The sequence below is a fragment of the Rhinoderma darwinii genome, chromosome 3 (assembly GCF_050947455.1).
Source record: "Rhinoderma darwinii isolate aRhiDar2 chromosome 3, aRhiDar2.hap1, whole genome shotgun sequence".
NCBI lineage: Eukaryota > Metazoa > Chordata > Amphibia > Anura > Rhinodermatidae > Rhinoderma > Rhinoderma darwinii.
Window position 1 is genome coordinate 385,475,943 of NC_134689.1, and position 26,038 is coordinate 385,501,980.

Sequence of the window (26,038 nt, forward strand, 5' to 3'; positions counted from 1 at the left end):
AGTAATGTAGTATTATTATAGTAATGTAGTATTATAGTAATGTAGTATTGTTATAGTAATGTGGTATTATAGTAATGTAGTATTATTATAGTAATGTAGTATTGTTATAGTAATGTAGTATTGTTATAGTAATGTAGTATTATAGTAGTGTAGTATTATTATTATAGTAATGTAGTATTGTTATAGTAAAGTAGTATTATAGTAATATAGTATTGTTATAGTAATGTGGTATTGTTATAGTAATGTAGTATTATAGTAATGTAGTATTATAGTAAAGTAGTATTGTTATAGTAATGTGGTATTATTATAGGAATGTAGTATTGTTATAGGAATGTAGTATTATAGTAATAATATTGTTAAAGTAATGTAGTATTATTAAAGTAATGTAGTATTGTTATAGCAATGTAGATTTGTTGTAGTAATGTAGTATTATAGTAATGTAGTATTGTTATAGTAATGTGGTATTATTATAGTAATGTAGTATTGCTATAGTAATGTGGTATTCTTATAGTAATGTAGTATTGTTATAGTAATGTAGTATTATAGTATTATTATAGTAATGTAGTATTATAGTATTATTATAGTAATGTAGTATTGTTATAGCAATGTAGTATTATAGTAATGTAGTATTATAGTAATGTAGTATTATAGTAATGTAGTTTTGTTATAGCAATGTGGTATTGTTATAGTAATGTAGTATTATAGTAATGTAGTATAGTTATAGTAATGTGGTATTATTATAGGAATGTAGTATTATAGTATTATTATAGTAATGTAGTATTGTTATAGCAATGTGGTATTATAGTATTGTAGTACGATTATAGGAATGTAGTATTATAGTATTGTTATAGTAATGTAGTATTATTATAGTACTGTAGTATTATAGTTATGTAGTATTGTTATAGTAATGTGGTATTATTATAGTAATATAGTATTATAGTAATGTAGTATTATTATAGTAATAGTATTGTTATAGTTATGTAGTAGTATTATTATTATTATTATAGTAATGTAATATTATAGTAATGTAGTATTCTTATAGGAATGTAGTATTATAGTAATGTAGTATTGTTATTATAGTAATGTAGTATTATAGTAATGTAGTATTATAGTAATGTGTAGTATTATAATAGTAATGTGGTATTATTATAGTAATATATTATTATAGTAAAGTAGTATTGTTATAGTAATGTAGTATTGTTATTATAGTAATGTAGTATTGTTATAGTAATGTAGTATTATAGTAACGTGTAATATTATTATAGTAATGTAGTATTATTATAGTAATGTGGTATTATTATAGTAATATAGTATTATAGTGATGTAGTGTTATTATAGTAATGTGGTATTATTATAGTAATGTAGTATTGGTATAGTCATCTAGTATTATTATAGCAATATAGGATTATTATAGTAATGTGGTATTGTCATAGTAATGCAATATTATAGTAATATAGTAATGTAGTATTGTTATAGTAATGTGGTATTATAGTAATGCAGTATTGCTATAGTTATGTAGTATTATTATAGTAATGTAGTATTGCTATAGTAATGTAGTATTATAGTAATGTAGTATTATAGTAATGTAGTATTATTATAGTAATGTAGTATTGTTATAGTAATGTAGTATTATAGTAATGTAGTATTATAGTAATGTAGTATTGTTATAGTAATGTAGTATTGTTATTATCGTAATCTAGTATTATAGTAATGTAGAATTATTATAGTAATGTAGTATTGTTATTATAGTAATGTAATTGTAAAGGATCTGCCAGGCACTGCTTCGGGGTTAATTCCCAGAATTAATCAGTCAACACCTGAGTGTACATCCCTGAGACAGACACCAGCTTCCTCCACTCAGGCTGGCAGGCTTAGGAGTGGGAGAGCCTATCGCAACCTGGCCAGACTCAGCTAGCTCCCGCCCTCGGTCTATTTAAGCCTGCTCTTCCTGTCCATCTGTGCTTGTGAATTCTTTCCTTGAGGTTTCCTGGCCCAGCTACAGCTCCTGCTACTTTTTGATCCTGCTCCATACAGACCCCGGCTTACCGACTACTCTTCTGCTTTTCGCTTTGTACCTCGCACTCTCCTGGCTTGACTCGGCTCGTTCACTACTCTGTTGCTCACGGTGTTTCCGCGAGCAACTGCCCATTTCCCTTGCTTGTATTCCCTTGTTTGTTTGTCGTGTTTGTCATGCACTTACTGAGCGCAGGGACCGCCGCCCAGTTGTACCCCGTCGCCTAGGGCGGGTCGTTGCAAGTAGGCAGGGACAGAGTGGCGGGTAGATTAGGGCTCACTTGTCCGTTTCCCTACCCCCCCCACCATTACAAATTCACAAGCCCTATACCTAGTCTACCCTGGTCCCTGACACCATTATGGAACCCCGTGAAACCCTGGCTCAGCAAATGCAGGGTCTCTCCCTACAGGTCCAGGCCCTGGCTCAGAGGGTCAACCAGCCTGATGCTACCTTGGTAGTTCCCCTCACCGCACCCCTTGAACCCCACCTCAAGTTGCCCGACCGGTTCTCAGGTGACCGGAGGGCTTTTCTCTCCTTTCGGGAGAGTTGTAGGCTTTACTTTCGCTTAAAGCCTCACTCCTCAGGTTCTGAGAGCCAGCGGGTGGGTATAATTATGTCCCGGCTCCAGGAAGGGCCCCAAGAGTGGGCCTTCTCCTTGGCTCCTGGCGCCCCTGAACTTTCCTCCGTTGATTGTTTCTTTTCTGCCCTCGGACTTATTTATGACGAGACTGACAGAACTGCCTTTGCCGAGAGTCAGCTGGTGACCTTACGTCAGGGTAAGAGACCTGTTGAGGAGTATTGCTCTGACTTTAGGAAGTGGTGCGTAGCTTCTCGGTGGAATGACCCTGCCTTAAGGTGCCAGTTTAGGTTGGGTCTGTCGAATGCCCTGAAAGACCTGCTAGTTAGTTATCCCTCTTCTGACTCCTTAGACCAGGTTATGGCTTTAGTGGTACGACTTGACCGACGTCTCAGGGAACGACAACGTGAACGTTTATGTGTTTTTTCCTCCGACTCCCCCATGATGCCTCCCGAAGTCCCGTTGCTTCGTTTCTCCCCTAAAGACTCAGAAATACCTATGCAACTCGGGGCCTCCGTGTCCCCTCAACAACGTAGAGAATTCCGCAGGAAGAATGGTCTCTGCTTCTACTGTGGGGATGTCAAGCATCAAGTAAACAACTGTCCCAAGCGTAAGAATGCTGTCAGAGAGCTCCCGCGTCTAAGTGATCATCGGGGAGGTCACTTGGGCGCACAGGTATTTCCCGTAAATATGAAACGTACTAAGATATTGCTTCCCTTTCAGGTCTTTTTTGGTGGTAGGTCTGCTACCGGCAGTGCCTTCGTGGATTCAGGGTCCTCTACTAATATCATGTCTGTGGAATTTGCTATGTCTCTCGCTATGCCTCTGATTGATTTGCCTAAACCTGTTCCGGTAGTGGGTATCGACTCCACTCCTCTTGCTAATGGTTATTTTACACAGCATACCCCTGTTTTTGAACTCCTTGTTGGCTCCATGCATTTGGAGCAATGCTCTGTACTATTGATGCAGGGATTATCGTACGATTTGGTTCTAGGTCTTCCCTGGTTGCAGTTGCATAATCCTACGTTTGACTGGAATACTGGGGAGCTAACCAAATGGGGTAATGAATGTTGTACGTCATGTTTTTCTGTTAATTCTATTTCTCCCCCTAAGGAGGTGAATACGCTACCCGAGTTTGTTCAGGACTTCGCTGATGTTTTCTCTAAAGAGGCCTCCGAAGTATTACCGCCTCATAGAGAATACGATTGCGCTATCGAATTGGTACCAGGAGCTAAGCTTCCTAAGGGTAGGATATTTAACCTTTCTTGTCCCGAACGTGAAGCCATGAGGGAGTATATCCAGGAATCCCTGGCCAAGGGTTACATTCGTCCCTCTTCTTCTCCGGTAGGTGCTGGCTTCTTCTTCGTAGGGAAGAAGGATGGGGGTCTTAGGCCATGCATTGACTACCGTGGCCTGAATAAGGTCACGGTAAGGAACCAGTATCCCCTTCCTTTGATTCCTGATCTCTTTAATCAGGTTCAGGGGGCCCAATGGTTCTCTAAATTGGATCTACGGGGGGCGTATAACCTTATTCGCATCAAAGAGGGGGATGAGTGGAAGACTGCGTTTAACACGCCCGAAGGCCATTTCGAATACCTCGTCATGCCCTTTGGGTTGTGCAATGCCCCTGCGGTCTTCCAGAACTTCATAAATGAGATTTTGAGAAATTACCTGGGGATATTTCTTGTAGTGTACCTTGATGACATATTGGTGTTTTCCAGGGACTGGTCCTCCCACATAGAGCATGTCAGGAAAGTGCTCCAGGTCCTTCGAGAAAACAAACTGTTTGCCAAAATCGAAAAATGTGTATTTGGGGTACAGGAGATACCATTTTTAGGTCAAATCCTCACTCCTCATGAATTCCGCATGGACCCTGCCAAGGTTCAGGCTGTGGCTGAATGGGTCCAACCTGCCTCCCTGAAAGCGCTACAGTGTTTTTTGGGGTTCGCTAACTATTACAGGAGATTTATTGCTAACTTCTCGGTCGTCGCTAAGCCTCTTACGGACCTCACTCGCAAGGGTGCTGATGTCCTCCATTGGCCCCCTGAGGCCGTCCAGGCTTTTGAGACCCTCAAGAAGTGCTTTATCTCGGCCCCCGTGCTGGTTCAGCCCAACCAAAGGGAGCCATTTATTGTGGAGGTTGACGCGTCCGAGGTGGGAGTCGGGGCCGTCTTGTCCCAGGGTACCAGCTCCCTCACCCATCTCCGCCCCTGTGCTTACTTTTCTAGGAAGTTTTCGCCCACGGAGTGTAACTATGATATTGGCAACCGCGAACTTTTAGCCATTAAATGGGCATTTGAAGAGTGGCGCCACTTCCTGGAGGGGGCTAGGCACCAGGTAACGGTCCTTACCGACCACAAGAATCTGGTTTTCCTAGAATCTGCCCGGAGGCTAAACCCGAGACAAGCTCGATGGGCGTTGTTTTTTACCAGATTCAATTTTTTGGTTACCTATAGGGCCGGGTCTAAAAATATTAAGGCGGATGCACTGTCGCGTAGCTTCATGGCCAGCCCTCCTTCGGAGGAAGATCCTGTTTGTATTTTGCCTCCAGGTATAGTCATTTCCTCTATCGAGTCCGATTTAGTCTCTGAAATTGCTGCTGATCAAGGTTCAGCTCCTGGGAACCTTCCTGAGAACAAGCTGTTTGTTCCCCTGCAATTCCGGCTAAGGGTACTTAGGGAAAATCACGACTCCGCACTATCTGGCCATCCAGGCATCCTGGGTACCAAACACCTCATTACCAGAAATTATTGGTGGCCTGGTTTGCCTAAAGACGTTAAGGCCTACGTCGCCGCCTGTGAGGTTTGTGCCAGGTCCAAGACTCCCAGGTCCCGACCAGCGGGCTTACTGCGTTCGTTGCCCATTCCCCAGAGACCTTGGACACATATCTCCATGGATTTTATCACCGATTTGCCTCCATCCCAAGGCAAGTCGGTGGTGTGGGTGGTGGTAGACCGCTTCAGTAAAATGTGCCACTTTGTGCCCCTCAAGAAACTACCCAACGCCAAGACGTTGGCTACCTTGTTTATCAAACACATCCTGCGTCTCCATGGGGTCCCCGTCAATATTGTTTCTGACAGGGGGGTACAATTTGTTTCATTGTTTTGGAGAGCCTTCTGTAATAAGTTGGGGATTGATCTGTCCTTCTCCTCTGCTTTCCATCCTGAAACCAATGGCCAAACGGAGAGGACTAATCAGTCTCTAGAACAATACTTAAGATGTTTTGTCTCTGACTGTCAATTTGATTGGGTTTCTTTCATTCCCCTCGCCGAATTTTCCCTTAATAACCGGGTCAGTAACTCGTCAGGGGTCTCTCCCTTTTTCTGTAATTTTGGGTTTAATCCACGGTTCTCCTCCGTTTCACCTGGTTGTTCCAACAATCCCGAGGTGGAGGTCGTTCATCGGGATCTGTGCACAGTCTGGGCCCAGGTTCAGAAGAACCTAGAGGCGTCCCAGAGCATACAGAAGGCTCAGGCCGATAGAAGACGTTCTGCTAACCCCCTGTTTGTGGTCGGGGATCTGGTGTGGTTGTCATCCAGGAACTTGCGTCTCAAGGTTCCGTCCAAAAAGTTTGCTCCCCGGTTTATTGGGCCGTATAAGGTCATTGAGGTCCTCAGTCCTGTCTCTTTCCGGCTGGAGTTACCCCCGTCTTTTCGTATACACAACGTGTTTCATGCCTCCCTCCTGAAACGCTGCTCCCCGTCCTTGGCCCCCTCGAGGAAACCTCCTGTTCCCGTCCTCACCCCTGAGGGGGTGGAATTTGAGGTGGCCAGGATCGTGGACAGCAAGATGGTCCAAGGCTCCCTCCAGTACCTGGTCCATTGGAGAGGATACGGGCCCGAGGAGAGGACTTGGGTACCCGCCCGGGATGTTCACGCTGGGGTATTGGTCAGGAGGTTCCACCTGCGTTTCCCCAGTAAGCCAGGTCCACTTAGAAAGGGTCCGGTGGCCCCTCATAAAAGGGGGGGTACTGTAAAGGATCTGCCAGGCACTGCTTCGGGGTTAATTCCCAGAATTAATCAGTCAACACCTGAGTGTACATCCCTGAGACAGACACCAGCTTCCTCCACTCAGGCTGGCAGGCTTAGGAGTGGGAGAGCCTATCGCAACCTGGCCAGACTCAGCTAGCTCCCGCCCTCGGTCTATTTAAGCCTGCTCTTCCTGTCCATCTGTGCTTGTGAATTCTTTCCTTGAGGTTTCCTGGCCCAGCTACAGCTCCTGCTACTTTTTGATCCTGCTCCATACAGACCCCGGCTTACCGACTACTCTTCTGCTTTTCGCTTTGTACCTCGCACTCTCCTGGCTTGACTCGGCTCGTTCACTACTCTGTTGCTCACGGTGTTTCCGCGAGCAACTGCCCATTTCCCTTGCTTGTATTCCCTTGTTTGTTTGTCGTGTTTGTCATGCACTTACTGAGCGCAGGGACCGCCGCCCAGTTGTACCCCGTCGCCTAGGGCGGGTCGTTGCAAGTAGGCAGGGACAGAGTGGCGGGTAGATTAGGGCTCACTTGTCCGTTTCCCTACCCCCCCCACCATTACAGTAATATTATACTAATGTAGTATTGTTATAGTAACGCAGTATTATAGTAATGTGGAATTATTATTGTAATGTAGTATTATAGTAATATAGTATAGTTATAGTAATGCAGTATTGTTATAGTAATGTAGTATTGTTATTATAGTAATGTAGTATTATAGTAATGTAGTATTGTTATAGTAATGTGGTATTATTATAGTAATGTAATATTATACTAATGTAGTATTGTTATAGTAATGTAGTATTATTATAGTAATGTAGTATTGTTATAGTAATGTAGTATTATAGTAATGTAGTATTATAGTAATGTAGTATTGTTATAGTAATGTAGTATTGTTATTATCGTAATCTAGTATTATAGTAATGTAGAATTATTATAGTAATGTAGTATTGTTATTATAGTAATGTAGTATTGTTATTATAGTAATGTAATATTATACTAATGTAGTATTGTTATAGTAACGTAGTATTATAGTAATGTGGAATTATTATTGTAATGTAGTATTATAGTAATATAGTATAGTTATAGTAATGCAGTATTGTTATAGTAATGTAGTATTATTATAGTAATGTAGTATTGTTATTATAGTAATGTAGTATTATAGTAATGTAGTATTGTTATAGTAATGTGGTATTATTATAGTAATGTAGTATTGTTATAATAATGTGGTATTATTATAGTAATGTAGTATTATTATAGTAATGTAGTATTGTTATAGTAATCTGGTATTATTATAGTAATGTAATATTATACTAATGTAGTATTGTTATAGTAACGTAGTATTATAGTAATGTAGTATTGTTATTGTAATGTAGTATTATAGTAGTGTAGTATTATTATAGTAATGTAGTATTGTTATAGTAATGTGGAATTATTATTGTAATGTAGTATTATAGTAATATAGTATAGTTATAGTAATGCAGTATTGTTATAGTAATGTGGTATTATAGTAATGTAGTATTATTATAGTAATGTAGTATTATAGTAATGTAGTATTGTTATAGTAATGTGGTATTATAGTAATGTAGTATTATTATAGTAATGTAGTATTGTTATAGTAACGTAGTATTATAGTAATGTAGTATTGTTATAGTAATGTAGTATTATAGTAGTGTAGTATTATTATTATAGTAATGTAGTATTGTTATAGTAATGTGGAATTATTATTGTAATGTAGTATTATAGTAATGTAGTATTATAGTAATATAGTATAGTTATAGTAATACAGTATTGTTATAGTAATGTGGTATTATAGTAATGTAGTATTATTATAGTAATGTAGTATTGTTATAGTAACGTAGTATTATAGTAATGTAGTATTGTTATAGTAATGTAGTATTATAGTAGTGTAGTATTATTATTATAGTAATGTAGTATTGTTATAGTAATGTGGAATTATTATTGTAATGTAGTATTATAGTAATGTAGTATTATAGTAATATAGTATAGTTATAGTAATACAGTATTGTTATAGTAATGTGGTATAGTAATGTAGTATTATTATAGTAATGTAGTATTGTTATAGTAATGTGGTATTATAGTAATGTAGTATTATTATAGTAATGTAGTATTATAGTAATATAGTATTGTTATAGTAATGTGGTATTGTTATAGTAATGTAGTATTATAGTAATGTAGTATTATAGTAAAGTAGTATTGTTATAGTAATGTGGTATTATAGTAATGTAGTGTTATAGTATTGTTATAGTAATGTGGTATTATAGTAATGTAGTATTGTTATAGTAATGTGGTATTATAGTAATGTAGTATTATTATAGTAATGTAGTATTATTATAGTAATGTAGTATTGTTATAGTAATGTGGTATTATAGTAATGTAGTATTATTATAGTAATGTAGTATTATAGTAATAAAGTATTGTTATAGTAGTGTGGTATTGTTATAGTAATGTAGTATTATAGTAATGTAGTATTATAGTAAATTAGTATTGTTATAGTAATGTGGTATTATAGTAATGTAGTGTTATAGTAATGTATTATTATAGTAATGTAGTATTATTATAGTAATGTAGTATTATAGTAATGTAGTATTGTTATAGTAATGTGGTATTATAGTAATGTAGTATTATTATAGTAATGTAGTATTGTTATAGTAATGTAGTATTGTTATAGTAATGTAGTATTATAGTAGTGTAGTATTATTATTATAGTAATGTAGTATTGTTATAGTAAAGTAGTATTATAGTAATATAGTATTGTTATAGTAATGTGGTATTGTTATAGTAATGTAGTATTATAGTAATGTAGTATTATAGTAAAGTAGTATTGTTATAGTAATGTGGTATTATTATAGGAATGTAGTATTGTTATAGGAATGTAGTATTATAGTAATAATATTGTTAAAGTAATGTAGTATTATTAAAGTAATGTAGTATTGTTATAGCAATGTAGATTTGTTGTAGTAATGTAGTATTATAGTAATGTAGTATTGTTATAGTAATGTGGTATTATTATAGTAATGTAGTATTGCTATAGTAATGTGGTATTCTTATAGTAATGTAGTATTGTTATAGTAATGTAGTATTATAGTATTATTATAGTAATGTAGTATTATAGTATTATTATAGTAATGTAGTATTGTTATAGCAATGTAGTATTATAGTAATGTAGTATTATAGTAATGTAGTATTATAGTAATGTAGTTTTGTTATAGCAATGTGGTATTGTTATAGTAATGTAGTATTATAGTAATGTAGTATAGTTATAGTAATGTGGTATTATTATAGGAATGTAGTATTATAGTATTATTATAGTAATGTAGTATTGTTATAGCAATGTGGTATTATAGTATTGTAGTACGATTATAGGAATGTAGTATTATAGTATTGTTATAGTAATGTAGTATTATTATAGTACTGTAGTATTATAGTTATGTAGTATTGTTATAGTAATGTGGTATTATTATAGTAATATAGTATTATAGTAATGTAGTATTATTATAGTAATAGTATTGTTATAGTTATGTAGTAGTATTATTATTATTATTATAGTAATGTAATATTATAGTAATGTAGTATTCTTATAGGAATGTAGTATTATAGTAATGTAGTATTGTTATTATAGTAATGTAGTATTATAGTAATGTAGTATTATAGTAATGTGTAGTATTATAATAGTAATGTGGTATTATTATAGTAATATATTATTATAGTAAAGTAGTATTGTTATAGTAATGTAGTATTGTTATTATAGTAATGTAGTATTGTTATAGTAATGTAGTATTATAGTAACGTGTAATATTATTATAGTAATGTAGTATTATTATAGTAATGTGGTATTATTATAGTAATATAGTATTATAGTGATGTAGTGTTATTATAGTAATGTGGTATTATTATAGTAATGTAGTATTGGTATAGTCATCTAGTATTATTATAGCAATATAGGATTATTATAGTAATGTGGTATTGTCATAGTAATGCAATATTATAGTAATATAGTAATGTAGTATTGTTATAGTAATGTGGTATTATAGTAATGCAGTATTGCTATAGTTATGTAGTATTATTATAGTAATGTAGTATTGCTATAGTAATGTAGTATTATAGTAATGTAGTATTATAGTAATGTAGTATTATTATAGTAATGTAGTATTGTTATAGTAATGTGGTATTATTATACTCATGTAGTATTGTTATAGTAATGTGGTATTATAGTAATGTAGTATGATTATAGGAATGTAGTATTATAGTAATAGTATTCTTATAGTAATGTAGTAGTTATAGTAATGTAGTATTATAGTAATGTAGTACTGTTATAGTAATGTAGTATTGTATGTAGTGCTATAGTAATGTAGTATTGTTATAGTAATGTAGTATTATAGTAATGTAGTATTGTTATAGTAATATAGTATTATTGTAGTAATGTAGTATTGTTATAGTAATGTAGTACTATAATAATGTAGTATTGTTATAGTAATGTAGTATTGTATGTAGTGTTATAGTAATTTAGTATAGTTATATTAATGTATTATTATAGTAATGTAGTATTATAGTGATGTAGTATTGTTATAGTAATGTAGTATTATAATAATGTAGTATTATTATAGTAATAGTATTGTTATAGTTATGTCGTGGTTTTATTATAGTAATGTAATATTATAGTAATGTAGTATTCTTATAGTAATGATGTATTGTCATATTAATGTAGTATTATTATAGTTATGTAGTATTATAGTAATGTAGTATTGTAATAATGTAGTATTATTATAGTAGTAGTATTGTTATAGTTCTGTAGTGGTTTTATTATAGTAATGTAGTATTCTTATAGGAATGTAGTATTATTATAATAATGTAGTATTGTTATAGGAATGTAGTATTATTATAGTAATGTAGTATTGTTATAGTAATGTAATATTATAGTAATGTAGTATTATTATAGTATTGTAGTAGTATTATAGTAATATAGTATTGTTATAGTAATGTAGTATTGTTATAGTAATATAGTATTGTTATAGTAGTTTGAATAACTAATTGATTAACAATAATTTTATACTGTATCAGATTTGAAAGTAATGCGGCCCATCAACTTCACATTCTTTCTATGTGCGGCCCATTTACCCCGCCGAGTTTGAGATCCCTGGCCTAGAGAGTGCCTGCATAGAGCAAATAGTGCTCACACAATGGTATACTGTACCCACATAAATCCAAATACTGTCTACAATAAATGCCTACATAGAGAGTGCCGTATTTTGACCACAGCAACATACACTCCTTGACAAATGTCAGTCTTAATCATGTTTCCTGTATACTACATCCTTTGTTGTTACCAATTGGTCCAATTACACCAAAACAATCGAATATATTTTCGTTTTTTAACATCATCTCTAAAGTAGAGTACAACCTTGTTTAGGGTCTTTGCCAGTCTAGACCCCGTCATAAAGCCAGCTTCTGTTATGACTGCTGTTTGTTGACCTGTGTAGATGTTCCTCAGGGACACCATGATGCTTGAGGACATAGACTCCATGGGGAAGGCTGAGCAGCTGTCAATGAATCTTGCAAGGCTCTAGTCTACACCCAATGACATTTGCTATTACTTTGTAAATGTTATATTGGGATATAAACGGACCTCTTTCAGCACCTGAGCAGTTTAAGACTTTTTTCATTTCTTTTTTATATATATCTTTTCAAATCCAACTGATTGTTGATATCTAGTTTAACATTTTTTTTTTGTCTTTCCCAGATTTTCCTCTGTTCATCTTTTTACATGTTTGGGGCTCCATCCATACTTCATCTTGTTCTTTCTGATTTTATGTCTGGATATGAGACCTACCAGGTTCTGATTTGTTTCACAGTTTCGGGCAAGTACCAGAGGATCCTTTGGCGTGCCCAGGCTCTGGCACAATCACTGGCCCAAACGTCCAGCAGAAGACATTTGGAGACGATTTCGGAGCCAATCACTTGTCAATAGGGTCTATTTTTTTATGGGATGAGTCACAAATAACCTATTAGACCTTATTGATGACATGTCCTGTGTGTACAATGAAAACAACAAATATTTCGGGGGAAATTCACATAAAGTGAAAGTGGACATGCATGTGTTCTTTATAGATGGAGGGCGGACCTCTGAATAATCTCCTCTAGAGGGCTTAAGGCACTGAATCTGGCTTTCCCTGTTATTTCTTGGGGGTATGATGTTCTTTTTTTTTTTTATAGTGGTTTTTTATTTGCATAAGATTTTTTATTTTTACTATTCAGTTTTTCAGTAACTCATTAAGCTACTGTCTTTCATAAGTGATACTCACTGTAAAGATTAGATTTTTCTATTTTAGGAAACTTTAACATAAGTGAATTTTTGCTCAAAATCAAAAACGGCTGCTCTAAAAAAAAAAAAATTAGCAGGAGCTGCTCTTCATTTTGTTCCTAAAGACAAAACGTTGCAATCACCGTTAGACATTTTGGAGGCTTTAAAAAGCTTTATTTTGTCACCCATTTACAGAAGGTACAATAAAGTATACAGACAATTCCTTCTCCCCAGTAACTTCTGTCTCTGCTTGAATTGCCACACAAACATAAGCTACTCCTACACTGGCCCACCAGAGTTCAAGGGGATCCTCCGGTAGGCTTGGTCTCCCACAGAATAATGGGCTCCAAAGGTCCAGCAGAATGTGGAGATGACTTTGGAACCAATCACTTGTCCCTAGGATCTATTTCTCATGGGATAAGTCACAAATAACCCATTAGACCTTATAGATTATGTGTCCGGTGTGTACACAGCTAACAACAAAGATTACGATGGACGTGCACATGTTCTGTATAGATGGCATGTGGACCTCAGAATAATTTCCAGTCCTGGGCCCAAGGAACCGTAGACCGACATTGACAGGACACGTGCACCCTTGGAGCTAACTAGATGTGTTTGAAGGGTAGATACTTCCTATATGTGATGAGGCCTGGCTGCCAAAGAGGCCATGAGGGCCTCCTTATCTGCCTGTGCTCATAGAATAACGGCAGGAGCATAACTATATCTGATGCAGAGACAGCAATCGCACTGGGTGATGGTGCCTGGGGTGACCAAAATACCCCTCTGCCACATAAAAAGACACCAGAGTAGATGGGGGACCCAGATTTTGCATTGGGGCCCAGTAGATTCAAGTTACAATTCTGATTGGCAGTGATACATACACACTATATGGCATCTTTATTTTTGCACTATATGACTATTATTTCGTTCTATAGGTTTCATCTCAGCTGTTTTGTTTTCCGCTTTCCAGAAAAAAGGGGTGAGGTATATAATGTATTGCCCAGGGACCAACACATACATTTTGGATATGAAGAAGATATAATACTTGGCTTCACTTACACACTATATGGAACAAAGTATTGGGACACACCTCTTAATCATTAAATCCAGGTGTTTTATTCAGTCCCATTGCCACCGGTGTATAACATTCAGCACCTCGCCATGCAGTCGCCTTTCCAAACATTTGTGATAGAATGGGTCGTTCTAAAGAGATGACTGAATTTGATCGTGGTCCTGTGATAGAACGCTAACGAGTACATTCATGAAATTTCTTCCCTCCAAGATATTCCACGATCAACTGTGAGTGATATTATTGTAAAGTAGAAGCGTTTAGAAACCACAGCAAATCAGCCACAAGGTGGAGACCACATAATGTTACAGAGCGGGGTCGCCGAGTGCTGAGGCACATAGTGCATAAAAGTCGTCAACGCTCCGCTGACTCAATAACTGCAGAATCCAAACCATCTCTGGCATAAACATCAGCATAAAAACTGTGCCCGGAGCTTCATGGCATGGGTTTCCATGACCGAGCAGCTGCATGCAAGCCTTACATCACCAAGAACAATGCCCAGCATCGGATGGAGTGGTGTAAAGCCGCCGCAACTGAAGAAGTGGAAACGTGTTCTGTGGAGTGATGAATCACGCTTCTCTATCTGCCAGTCTGATGGATAAGTCTAGGTTTGGCGAATGCCAGGAGAACGTTACCTGCCTGACTGCATTGTACCAACTGTAAAGTTTGGTGGAGATGGGATAATACTATGGGGTTGTATTCTAGTTCTAGTGAAGGGAAATCTTAATGCTTTCACATACCAAGACATTTTGGAGAACTGTAGCTTCCAACTTTGTGGGAACAGTTCGGAGTTTGGCATTTTTCTGTTCCAGCATGACTGTGCCCCAGTCCACATAGAGAGGTCCATAAAGACATGGTTGGGTGAGTTTGGTATGGAAGAACTTGACTGGCCGCACAGAGTCCTGACCTCAACCCCATCCAACACCTTTGGGATGAACTAGAACGGAGATTGGGAGCCAGGCTTCTCGCCCAACATCAGTGCCTGACCTCACATATGCTCTTCTGGATGAATGGGCAAAAATGACCACAGACACCTCAAAATCTTGTAGAAAGCCCCCAGAAGACTGGAAGCTGTTTTAGCTGCAATGGGTGGTGGGGGAAGGGCTACCAACTCCATATTAATGTCTATGGATTTGGAATAGGATGTCATAAAAGAAAAAGCCAATCGTAATATAATGCTAACGTTACAAATGATTTGTTTCAGCTCACATGATGCCGGATGCGGAGATATAAAATATAGGATACAGCATAGTAGATCCCAATGTTTATGGCTTTATTCCGGCTCCTGTAGCTCCATCTTGTGTGTGTATCTGACACCGCATGATAAATGAATGTCTCAGAAGGAGTAAGCTTCAGCTGAGCAGAATGCACGCAGTAATCCATTAGTAACGCTCGGGAGTTGAGTTGCTAACCGCCTGGACTGTCCTATTTAAAGAGGAGAAGTCTTATTGTTATGAGCACGCTCCTTCGGTATATTATAAGATCTAGCATGCTATATGTACACGCAGCCTGGGAGCTGACCTGCTGTCTGCATTATCCTCTCTTGGGGGCGCTACAGCCAGTTATCCCCCCAGCCTCATGAGCAGCAGTGAACAGAGAGAACAATTAGTATTTGCTGACCCTGGAAGTGAAGTGTAACGCGGCACTGCTTTTCCCACAATTAACGTCACCTATAAAACTCTCCCCCAATAATGTGCTTATTCCATTGATCTCCGGTAGCTTGGTCCAATACTCCTGGGCATTCGCCAGTATTCTCCCTTTTTTACTATGTAGCTGCAATTCCAGGACTGTGATTAATGTATTGTAAATCAGAGGGAATGATGTATCCACCGTCTTACTGGAAACTATTGTCGGACTTCACCTACTTGAGGTTCCCTGAGGAATTGTCTAAATATGTTATCTGCGTCTCACAGCATAGTTAATATAATAAGTGCCAGAGCACCGCATGGCATTTATAAATGCCAATGTACACATTTTGGCTGCCAACTGCTGTGCATGCTGCAGGCTCTGGTCGTCGTTTCATTCATAGGAATCATGACATTTGGTTCTTTGCCACCTATGCAATGCAGTGTATGATCTTGCTGTATACTCCAGGCATTAAAACATATGTCGATGTTATACATAGAGAATTAATCTACATAAAAGGTCTAGTAACTTTGTAAATACATTACACTACTTATCTTGTACTGATGTGGAGTTACAGCCTGTATTATACTCCAGAGCTGAATTCACAATTCTGCAGATTTCAGAGCTGAAATCTCGCAGCATATTTCTTTGCTAGTTTAGCATCTACACAGAACGTGTTCTGTGGATTTAAATCATAGGGGCTAAGCTAAGCCGTTAGGGGTGTGTCTGTTGACAAACATGTTGACGGTTCCCTTTAACTACCAGCAGAATTGTGAATACAGCTCTGGACTATAATACAGGTTGTAACTCAGGATCAGTACCAGATATGTATTCCAATGTATTTACATTTTTTAGAAATTATATCTAGGCATAAAGTGTAAAATGTCATACAAAGATAGGCATGTGTAATAATAACAAATACCGTTTGTATACGATAGATACGTAGAGGAAGGTTGTCTATAGAATAGATCTCAGATTAACAGAGAAAGACTGCTTTCCCTGAATACATGCTCAGTGTGGGGAACTAAATTTACAGACTCATGTATGCCATGAAACAACCCCGTTCATTTTGAGACCTGTTATGAGACTATTCTAATTATCAATAAGTATCAATAATAAGTAATAATATGATGACAAATGAAAAAAATTACAAATGCCACCCTATGTCACCACGTCAAATAACACAATGCTGCACCAAGTCTACATATAGTATGATCTGTCTCCCATAGAAGAAAACACATCGTATATGTAATCACACTTTCTATGATACATCCAGATGTTCTCATACTGCAGGCTATATCCGTGCCTGTTCTAGATATGGCCGCCCTATTATAACTAGTGTTATATACATCTCACTCAGTACAATCCTGCATGGCTCAGTGAAGGTGCCACTGGTGGGATGAGTAACATGATATACTGTATAGAATATTTTACATAGTGCTGTCACATATGGACAGCCAACCCCCAGCTGATGCTAAACTCCACACAGTGCCGGATCCATTATACGATGACGCCCGACTGACCCCTTGGAATTATAATAGGGTCCATTGTGTTTCATCGGGGTATCCATGGTATGGATGGGAAAAATAGTGCTGCATGCAGAGCTATTTTTTCCATCAAATATGAAGGAATATTTAACAGAGGCTCTGACGCGGATGTGAACTTATCCTATAGACATATGTCATGTCTATGGGCACAGGATATAGTGCCCGATGTTGACTCTATTTCTGGAATTTTACAGTTAATTCTTTATGGCAGATGTCCCTACCTTTTTGTTTTTTTAAGCTTAAAGGGAATGTCCATCCTTTTATTTTTTGTCTAAATAGTAGCAAAATTCTGTCCTTATTAATTTTTTTTATTTATCTTTACAGCTGTCTGAGCAATAATTTTCTAATAGAGTTCCAAATCCACTGCATAGATATAGATCTAAATGATAAAATTCATAAAGCCTGCATCCGCCACTAGAGGGAGCTTAGGGGCTTACTGCACACCGTTATAGTACAGAGTTAATTGTATAAACAGTATACGGTAAGCTCCCCCTAGTGGTGGCTAAAATGTTATCAATTAAAGAAGACCTCCTGGAAGACCTCCAGTGGTAACTCAACTCTCCATGTCTGCATCCCCCACCTGACTGTATATCACACTCTACATTATATATATATATATATATATATATATACACACATATGTACATACTGTACTTACTTTTTGAACTGCTACCTTGTCTGTGCTTTAGAAAAGGCTCCATCTTGATTCTAAGGGTGTGTTCACATCAGCATTAGGTTCCGTTATACCTTACGGAACAGAGAGAAACGGAAACCATTAGCAACAGAGGCATTACCATTGAAATCAATGGTATTGCCAACGGAAAGGTATGGTTTCTGTTTGCTTTTCCGTTGATGGGTTCCCGTGACAAAAAGGTCTGACGGACCTCATTAACGGAACCTAACGATTTCTCCAGCTTTCTCTTCCACTCTGCTTTGCTATCAATCCCATGATGCTTCACCACAACATCACATGACCAGCTAAAGACCATTTCTGCTGGGGGACACGGTGATTATAATTTTCTGTATATTCTCCTAAATAAGCTGAGAAAGCATAAGTATACAGACATAGGGGCTGCACTATATTCTTCTACATTATACATGTGTGACAGGAACCTGTTGAAGCCGGTGATGGGTGACACAAAGATCTCCATAGAATCAAGTAGAGAAAACGTGTCACCGAGCCTGATTGACACTGCTGCTAAGCAACCATCCCAGTCTGATATATAGAGATGGAAATAACAGGTGAGAGACTGACACATGGAATACCATAATAGTACACATGGGAAAGCTTAGTTTTGGTCAGAGTGTCCCTTTAACTCTATACCAATACAAGGGATTTGGAGATCTGTATCAAAAAAATGGAGCTCTGACCTATTTAAAAAGAGATATAATAAAATGAATCAGCACAGGTGTTGAAAGATGGACATCGCCTTTAAGTTCAGTGATAAAACAACATGTAACATGTACCAAACACACCATGACGTAATAGGATTGAAGACATTTTCCTGTAGGATGCCCACTTCTGCTCCTGTCTATATCGGTCAATCATATGACATCACTTCCGGTCCCAGTGACCACTTACAGACCCAACGGTCATAGACAATAATTATCAATAAGAAGCAACCAAGCAGGAAATTCCAATGGCAAGTGGCAGTGATATTATCCTGGTGAAGAGTCTAATTCTGTAGTGCCAATTTCCCTATATATGATCCTGACTCAGGAACTATGAAATGGTCCTTTCTTAGCCTGGGCTCATCTGTCAGTCATATGGTTCTGACCTTGGTGCCAAATTTCCAAAATGCCATGACAGTTCTAGTGGTTTCAATTGTGCCCTTTACTATCTTCCAATAACTGGGGGCTACCCATATAGAGACTACGAGCTACACATGGCTCCTGATCGAATCCAGTGTCAGAGGGATGTAGCAGCTGCAGTCCCTCCTCCTCCTTCTACTGAAATCATGCAGTTTCTGCTCGACCAATCATGTATATAAAAAAGCAGGATGGGTGTAGTAGTTATCTGATGCTATCTTGCTAACTTAAAAGGAGTATACAGACATTTATGGCATATCCACAGAATATGCCATAAAATGTTTAATAGGTGAAGGTTCCATCTCTGAGACCCCAGACCCCCTTCTGGCACTCTAAAGTGGGGAGCCCGCTTGGCTGTTTTTATAAATTCCATAGTTTATAATGGAAAGAGCCATGTGGCCAGTTCTCCACTTTGTCTACTATATATGTAGCTGTTCTTCTGATAGACGGGGGTCCCAGAAGTAGGACCTTTAACTATGAGACATTTATCAGTTTCCCCTATGAAATAAACAATTTTGTAAACGACTCTATAGAGAAGATCAAAGTCTCGAAATGTTTCCTGCTTCCAATATAAATGATACATGAGGAAGTTGTAGGCAGAGCGGAGTCCACGCCACTTGTCATGTGCACCAGACACTAAAATGGCAAGCCTGAGCCTGTGTCTATTGGTCTTATGTTGGTGGTTGAGTAATGAAGTTCTTATGCTATATGAATGGCAGGCATGAGCAAAAGGATAAACATGAATGCACATCTGAAGCTCTGGCTGATCTGATCCCCAGGGTGCTAATTTGTAGTTTCTGATGCAAAGTATACAACTGGAAAGACTACAAGGTCTATTAGATGTAACACGGCTGGATCAGGTCATTCTTAATAAAAATAATATTTAAATAGTTTCCACAAGAAATGGAGTCTATTCTATCTCCAACTTGTATGTGCTACAAGAAGACTTGACCAGTAACTAGTAGATACAAAAACATTAAATTCTAATTTCCGTCACCGTAACATGTTCTTTTATCCAGTCCTTGAAGGGGTTCTCCGCTTTGGATGATCCCTACTTGTTAGAAGGGTCCCTTAGCGATAAATTGATCCCAAAGTGTCCTCCTGCTGGGACCCACCAGTGATCATCTGCGATCTGCGAGGAAACCTGGCATGAAATGCTCAATTTCTCTGCAGTGCCACCACAGGGGAAATGAAGCATTACACAGCACCCATTCAAACCAATGGGTTGTCTGTGTAATGTAGGACAAGACAAGTCCTCCAGAGCAAGAGACGCTCTCTACTCTGGCTAAGAGATGAAGATCCCGAAAAGAAGAATACCTCTAATAACTCAGAATTCCCTATTAGGAAATATGAAAATGGGTTTCCTAAACTGGATAACCCTTTTACCCTAATCCATAGCCCCCATGTGTTCTATGGAAGCCCTCAAATGTTGTCTTAATGTTGCTCTCATCTAAGACAATAACTTGTTACCAATGAGGTCAATGGTCAACGTATACAATGACGTCAACCGGTAGGTGATCTATATGCACTATAAGGTGAAGGATGCATTTGTATAATGACATAGTTCCTAGTGCGATTACATGATTTATCCACTAGCATGCTATATCATTGCACCTCTCTACCGCTGCTCTTTTCAGAGAGCCGGTGGACCGCCAAACCATGGGGCCTCGATACAATTGCAACTTCTCCCATTGCGTCAAGTGGCTTTATTGTATCGCTATCATCTTGAGATATGGACAATTGTGGAAGTTCTTTAAGGCTCTATTACCAGGCCAACAGCTCGTTGATGAGCACTTGTTTGCTCCTGTCACGTGGAGCTATGTATGGGGACAGTCACTCGTCCCCATACATTATTATCATGTTGTCAGCGCGTCTCCCTGTTTACACAGGGAGATGTGCTGCGGACAACGATAATATTTAACTTTTTTAAAACTATATGACCAGCAGATGATCGAGCGTTTGCTCGATCATCTGCTGATCACTGCCCTGTTTACGAAGGGCAATTATCGGCAACGAGCGTTATATGAACGATCATTTGCCCGATAATTGCCCAGTGTAAAACCCCCTTTACTACACAGCAGAATTGTTTTCTGGTGTATCACAATATATTTCGTATGAAGCAATGCATGTGTTTGAGTCCTCAGTATTAGAATCTGGAGAGATGCAGACATTTGCCTCAGTTGGTGGGAGGAGATTATAAAATTGCTAAAAATTACCAGATTTGTGCTACGTTAGTAGGATGCACAATTGAATTTCTCCGGCATACAAAGCAATAAACATTCCAACATTCCTAAAAGAACAAGTGACGTACAACCAAATACAAATATAGACTTTAGACTCAAAGGTCAAATTGTTCATCTGGTCAAGAACAAGTAGGGTCCCTGCACACGTATAAATATCTACACCAGTGAAGACCAACCCCATTTTTTGGGGTTGCTTGGAACCTGGTCAGAGGTTCCCCAGAAGACAGCAGCAGAAAGATCTATCACCTTTACGGTAGGGATGAATGAATTTCATCCTGCTCAAAGATGCTTGGCAAAGTAGTCAACAAATCTGGGACAGAATATAGCACGGGGCAAGCATTCGAGAATGCTTTACCTCCCCCTACACCAAGCATCTTTGAGGTAGGAATGAGAGTAGAAGATCTTTGGCAGTGACAAAAATGTTGAGGGGTTCCCCTAAGGTTGGGAATTACTGGCTTGCACCTTATTTGTATTGCACACACGACTCACTAAAGGTATACATGATGCTAAAAACTATCCGCAGTATAACAGTATAAATTATAAATCATCTGTTGCCACACAATTTTAGATCATTGTACGATCAATTGAAAGGGGTTTACAGCACTTACATAGACATTGTATATAATTATAAAAAGCATTTTTAATAGAAGACAGTTCTGTGTCTTAATGGGGCTGTCGAGTTTGGAGAACCCCATGATCACGTCAATCAAGATCAATCTTTTATCCCATAGCCTTGATCCAGAGGAAGGCAAAAAAAATAATCATATGAAGTAGTTGCCATTTGTGTTACATTATGGGGAAAATTTCCTTACCAACCCCAGATATGGCAATCAGAATAAACTACTCGATCACCGATCCACCCTAGATTGCACATCAGTCATTGATTACAGGGGGCTTCCATAATCAGATGGGAGACCACAATGTAGAAGACTAAACAATGCACTTTGGGGTACTAACTGTATTCAATAGACATCCAAGGTCCTCCAGAGCCAAGCCACTCACTGAACCCCCTCTACGGACTCAATAAGCCCTAGGAGGCCATGAATGAAGTTGTCTACAACAAGGAACCCCGTTGAATGTAAACATGAATTTTTAAGCGGCTTTTATGTACTATAGACACATATGTAACATCAGTTATTTCTACGAGGCGTCCAAATGATGCTTAGGAAATAAGCAGAGGAGGCCGCAACTATGTAGGAGTTATTTCAGGTGAATTAATTGTTGACAAACAGTCAGGTCAGCAGGGAAGACGGCCAGGATATTAGGAGGAACACAACCCTCCCGTGATACTACATCACATATCATTAATAAAACCTCGCCAACAGCGCTAGATCCTGTCAAGCACAACACGGAAGAAACAAGAGGCCAGGCTGCTCTACACAATTCCACCCCCAATATTATATCACAGAGCATACACGTTATAAATTATCAGACAAGATCCTGAAGCTTTGGACAGGACAGGCATGATATATGACGGATGTAATAGAGCACAGGAAGCACCTTACTCTCAGCAGAGTTTACGTAGTCATCATCTCCTCCTCATTGCATACTCAGCACCCTTCTTTCTCCTTATTATATTTGGTTACCTTTTTCTTACGGTCACGGGATCGACTTCTTCTCTTGCGGTCTGTTTCCTCCTTCTCCTTTTGCTCCGCCAGAGCCTGTGCTTCAACATCCTTGATCTTCTTGAGTTGCTTGGCAGCTTGTGCCATCCTGATCACCCGTAATCCCTGGTTGAGAACTCAGGGAACCACAGCAAGTAATGGGGACCTCCAACAACCCCCCCCCCCCAGGTAGGGGTTGATTATTTCAGTTTACACCTCGTATATATTCACCCACGTGAAGACCAATATGGAGGACTTGGACAAGATTTGAAGGCCAGCTCCTTCGACTCGTCACACTCTATTAGAGAGAGTCTTCTGTTTTGACTGGTCCATATCTGTGAATAAAAAAACATGCGCTGTGTTACATAAAACATAAAGAATGCATCTGGAAAACAAATACCATCAGAGGTTTTAGTATAAGCCTTGCAGGCATTCTTCTATAATACATTGACAGATGTGTAAAGTTACGTTTTACAATGCCGGACATCACCAACTCTATACCTGCACTAAACATTTTGGCCTTCTGCATCCACATCACACACACTGCGTCCTGCAGACGTCTCTCCCATGTTGGGACACAAGCGGCTCACATTCACTGCAGTGCTAAGCCTGTCTCCTTCCATTATCATCCCTTTTTATGTTTTCCCTCCTCAGACACCCACTACCTGCCGTCTCGGTGTATTTGCCCTGTCGTCCTCCTCTTCGACACCTGCTCATGCCACATGCATTCCTCTACCCTTCTGCCACTTTCCTCCAGCCTCCTCCTGCACACATATCAGCTCTGCCGCCGTCCATCTCCAATCCCCCTCCACCAACCCTCCTTATTCCTCCAGGAAAGCAGTTGTCGACATATTATACCTCAGTTATCGGTCTATATCACCCACCATCCCGGCCAGGCTATCCTGCTTTCTCACCTATCCATTCCTCCACCCCCATTGCCAATGCCTGCAGGGCAAATATTCCAGCACATACCACTCTCCTCTCCTGGATGCAGTTTCTGCCACATACCTCTGCCCTCTTTCATCTTCTCCTTCTATCCCACAAGGTTCAATACCCAAGCACATACCTCTTTTGCTTCCTCCCCTCTATCTGTCTTTGCTGTGGTAATACAGCATCCTGCTGCCTGCGCGCTGTCCCCTCACACTGCAGTGTTGCTGATGCAGGCGAAACACATTGCTTCCTCCTGCATGCTGGTCACCTTCCTGCACTCTCTCCCTCCCGTCTCTCCCCCTCTGAGCAGAAGGATGGTAGACGCACCGCCTGCATCTATCTTTCCTCCGAGTGTGTGTGCATGTTTTTGTTTGTGCTCGCTTGTGTGTGCATTTAGTCTGTGTCTGCTGCAGAGCGTGCGATGGGTGTGGGGGCTTCTTACCAGGATTTGTAAATACATATAAGGATTCCTTATAATGTGTGTATTCAGGTCTTCACTCCTCGGCAGCATAGTTAAAAAAGACCGTCTTTCATATTTAAAAAATCACAATTCCTCCAAGAAATTTTTTTTTTTTACATCTATAGTCCAATTTATGTTTTTTCTTTGGGGCGGTGGATCCCTTAGGTTTTGACGAGATCTGCCAACGATCTAACTAGAAGAGGTGCCTCTCCCCCTGCTCTATTCAAATACTATATACAAGCCTAATGTGCATGTTAGTGGGCAAATATCTCTTGGCACACAGTCATCCTATATCAATAATTCTGTATAGGCATTAGCAGATCATGTCAATTTTAGCGGGATCACCTACCCATATATTGTTTACGGCCAACTGCACAGACATTAAATTGTCTTCTGATCTCACCAAATTTGGCGTTACGTCCCAATATCTATCTAGGTCTGTAACCACTTTAATAGTGAAAACAGTTCTTTCTGACCCCCTTGTTGATAATCAGAAAAATCCATGGAACAACAGTCTAACTTGGGTAGATACTAAATCTTTTCTTACATCTATGAACATCTTTACCCATCACCAATTTCGGTGGGACATGGTCCATAGTTCTAAGGTGGCCATACACTTTAGATTGTGTCGGATGACCATGCAAAGTTCACCAGAATCGGCCAACCATCTAATATGTATGGGGGCCGCCGACTCTCCCCCAATGGGAGATGTCGGGGAAAGAAGGATCTGGCTGTTGGATTTTAACATGCCCGATCCTTTTCTTCTCAGAAGTGATAGGCCACCACCTTGCCTGTCTTGCAGCAGCTTACTGTCCCATCTCAATAGCTGATAAGGCATGTGTATGGGGTGGATTAGGAGGGATAGCGCTTAGACGAAAGATTGTTCAGGCAACAGCTATGTAATGGGATTGGCTATCCTTAGCGCTCTAACAGTGGTAATATATGTTATGAAGAACACATATATCGAATAAGTGCGCGTATTGTGGAATCTCAGTATAGACATACTTATCTCTCTAGTGCTCCTTCATTGAAGAAGTCTATTTTCTGTGTCCAGGTATGACTGATACTCTTATAAGATGCCCCTCTCTAGCCCCAATCTCTCACTGTCCTGTCCTGCGCTTCCATGTGACATATATATAGAACACAGGATCTGCAGTATGATCTGCAGAAAAGCAACAGTGAAAAGAGTTGTACAGAGAAGCCTTAGTGAGGATACAGAGATAACGCAAACAAGGAATAATGCCAGTGATGATGCAGAGATAAAGAGAACAGGGTTGATCGAAACTAAGTGACAGAGGGCGGGAGTTTAAGTCAGTCAATTTAAAATCAATGACCATACTTCCTGGAAAATGAGAGAGAGAGAGAGAATGAGAATGAGAGAGAGAGAGAGAGAGAGAGAGAATGAGAGAGAATGAGAATGAGAGAGAATGAGAGAGAGAGAGAGAGAATGAGAGAGAGAGAGAATGAGAGAGAGAGAGAATGAGAGAGAGTGAGAACGGAGACGGGAAGAGGAGGGAAGAGAAGGGTAAAGACAGAGGGAAAGGGATAGAGAGGGAAGAAGGGTAAGGACACAGAAAGAAGAGGGAAGGGAGAGGGTAGAGGATAGAGAGAAAATAGGGTAGAGGTTGGAGGACATAGAGGGATGAGGACAGAGAGGGAGAGAGGAGAGAAAACAGAGAGAGTAGAGAGGGAGAAAACAGAGAAGAGAGGGGAGAAACAGAGCTAAAAGAGAGGGGACATAACAGAGAGAATAGAGAGACGAAAGGACAGGGAAAGTGGATAGGAGAAAGAATAGAAGAAAAAACAAGAGATAAGAGACGGTAGAAACCAAAGAGAGTAGAAAGGGTAAAAAAAAAAGAGA

The 26,038-nt window shown here is 38.8% G+C and overlaps 1 protein-coding gene across 5 annotated transcripts in view; it reads right to left on the reverse strand.

Moving 5' to 3' along the window:
- ANK1 (ankyrin 1) overlaps positions 1 to 24,016 on the reverse strand; it is a 290,504-nt gene extending 266,488 nt beyond the window's left edge. For 3 of the 5 annotated variants that reach the window (XM_075858903.1, XM_075858902.1, XM_075858904.1), the window contains exons 1-2: positions 23,854 to 24,015; positions 22,770 to 23,122 (exon numbers count right to left, since the gene is read on the reverse strand). In XM_075858903.1, the coding sequence (XP_075715018.1) occupies positions 22,770 to 22,895 (126 nt within the window). In that variant the 5' untranslated portion in view covers positions 22,896 to 23,122; positions 23,854 to 24,015. Of the gene's footprint in view, positions 1 to 22,769; positions 23,123 to 23,853 lie in introns of all 5 variants that reach the window. The other 2 variants (XM_075858907.1, XM_075858901.1) reach the window with 1 other exon arrangement.
- Between the last annotated feature and the right edge of the window lie 2,022 nt (positions 24,017 to 26,038).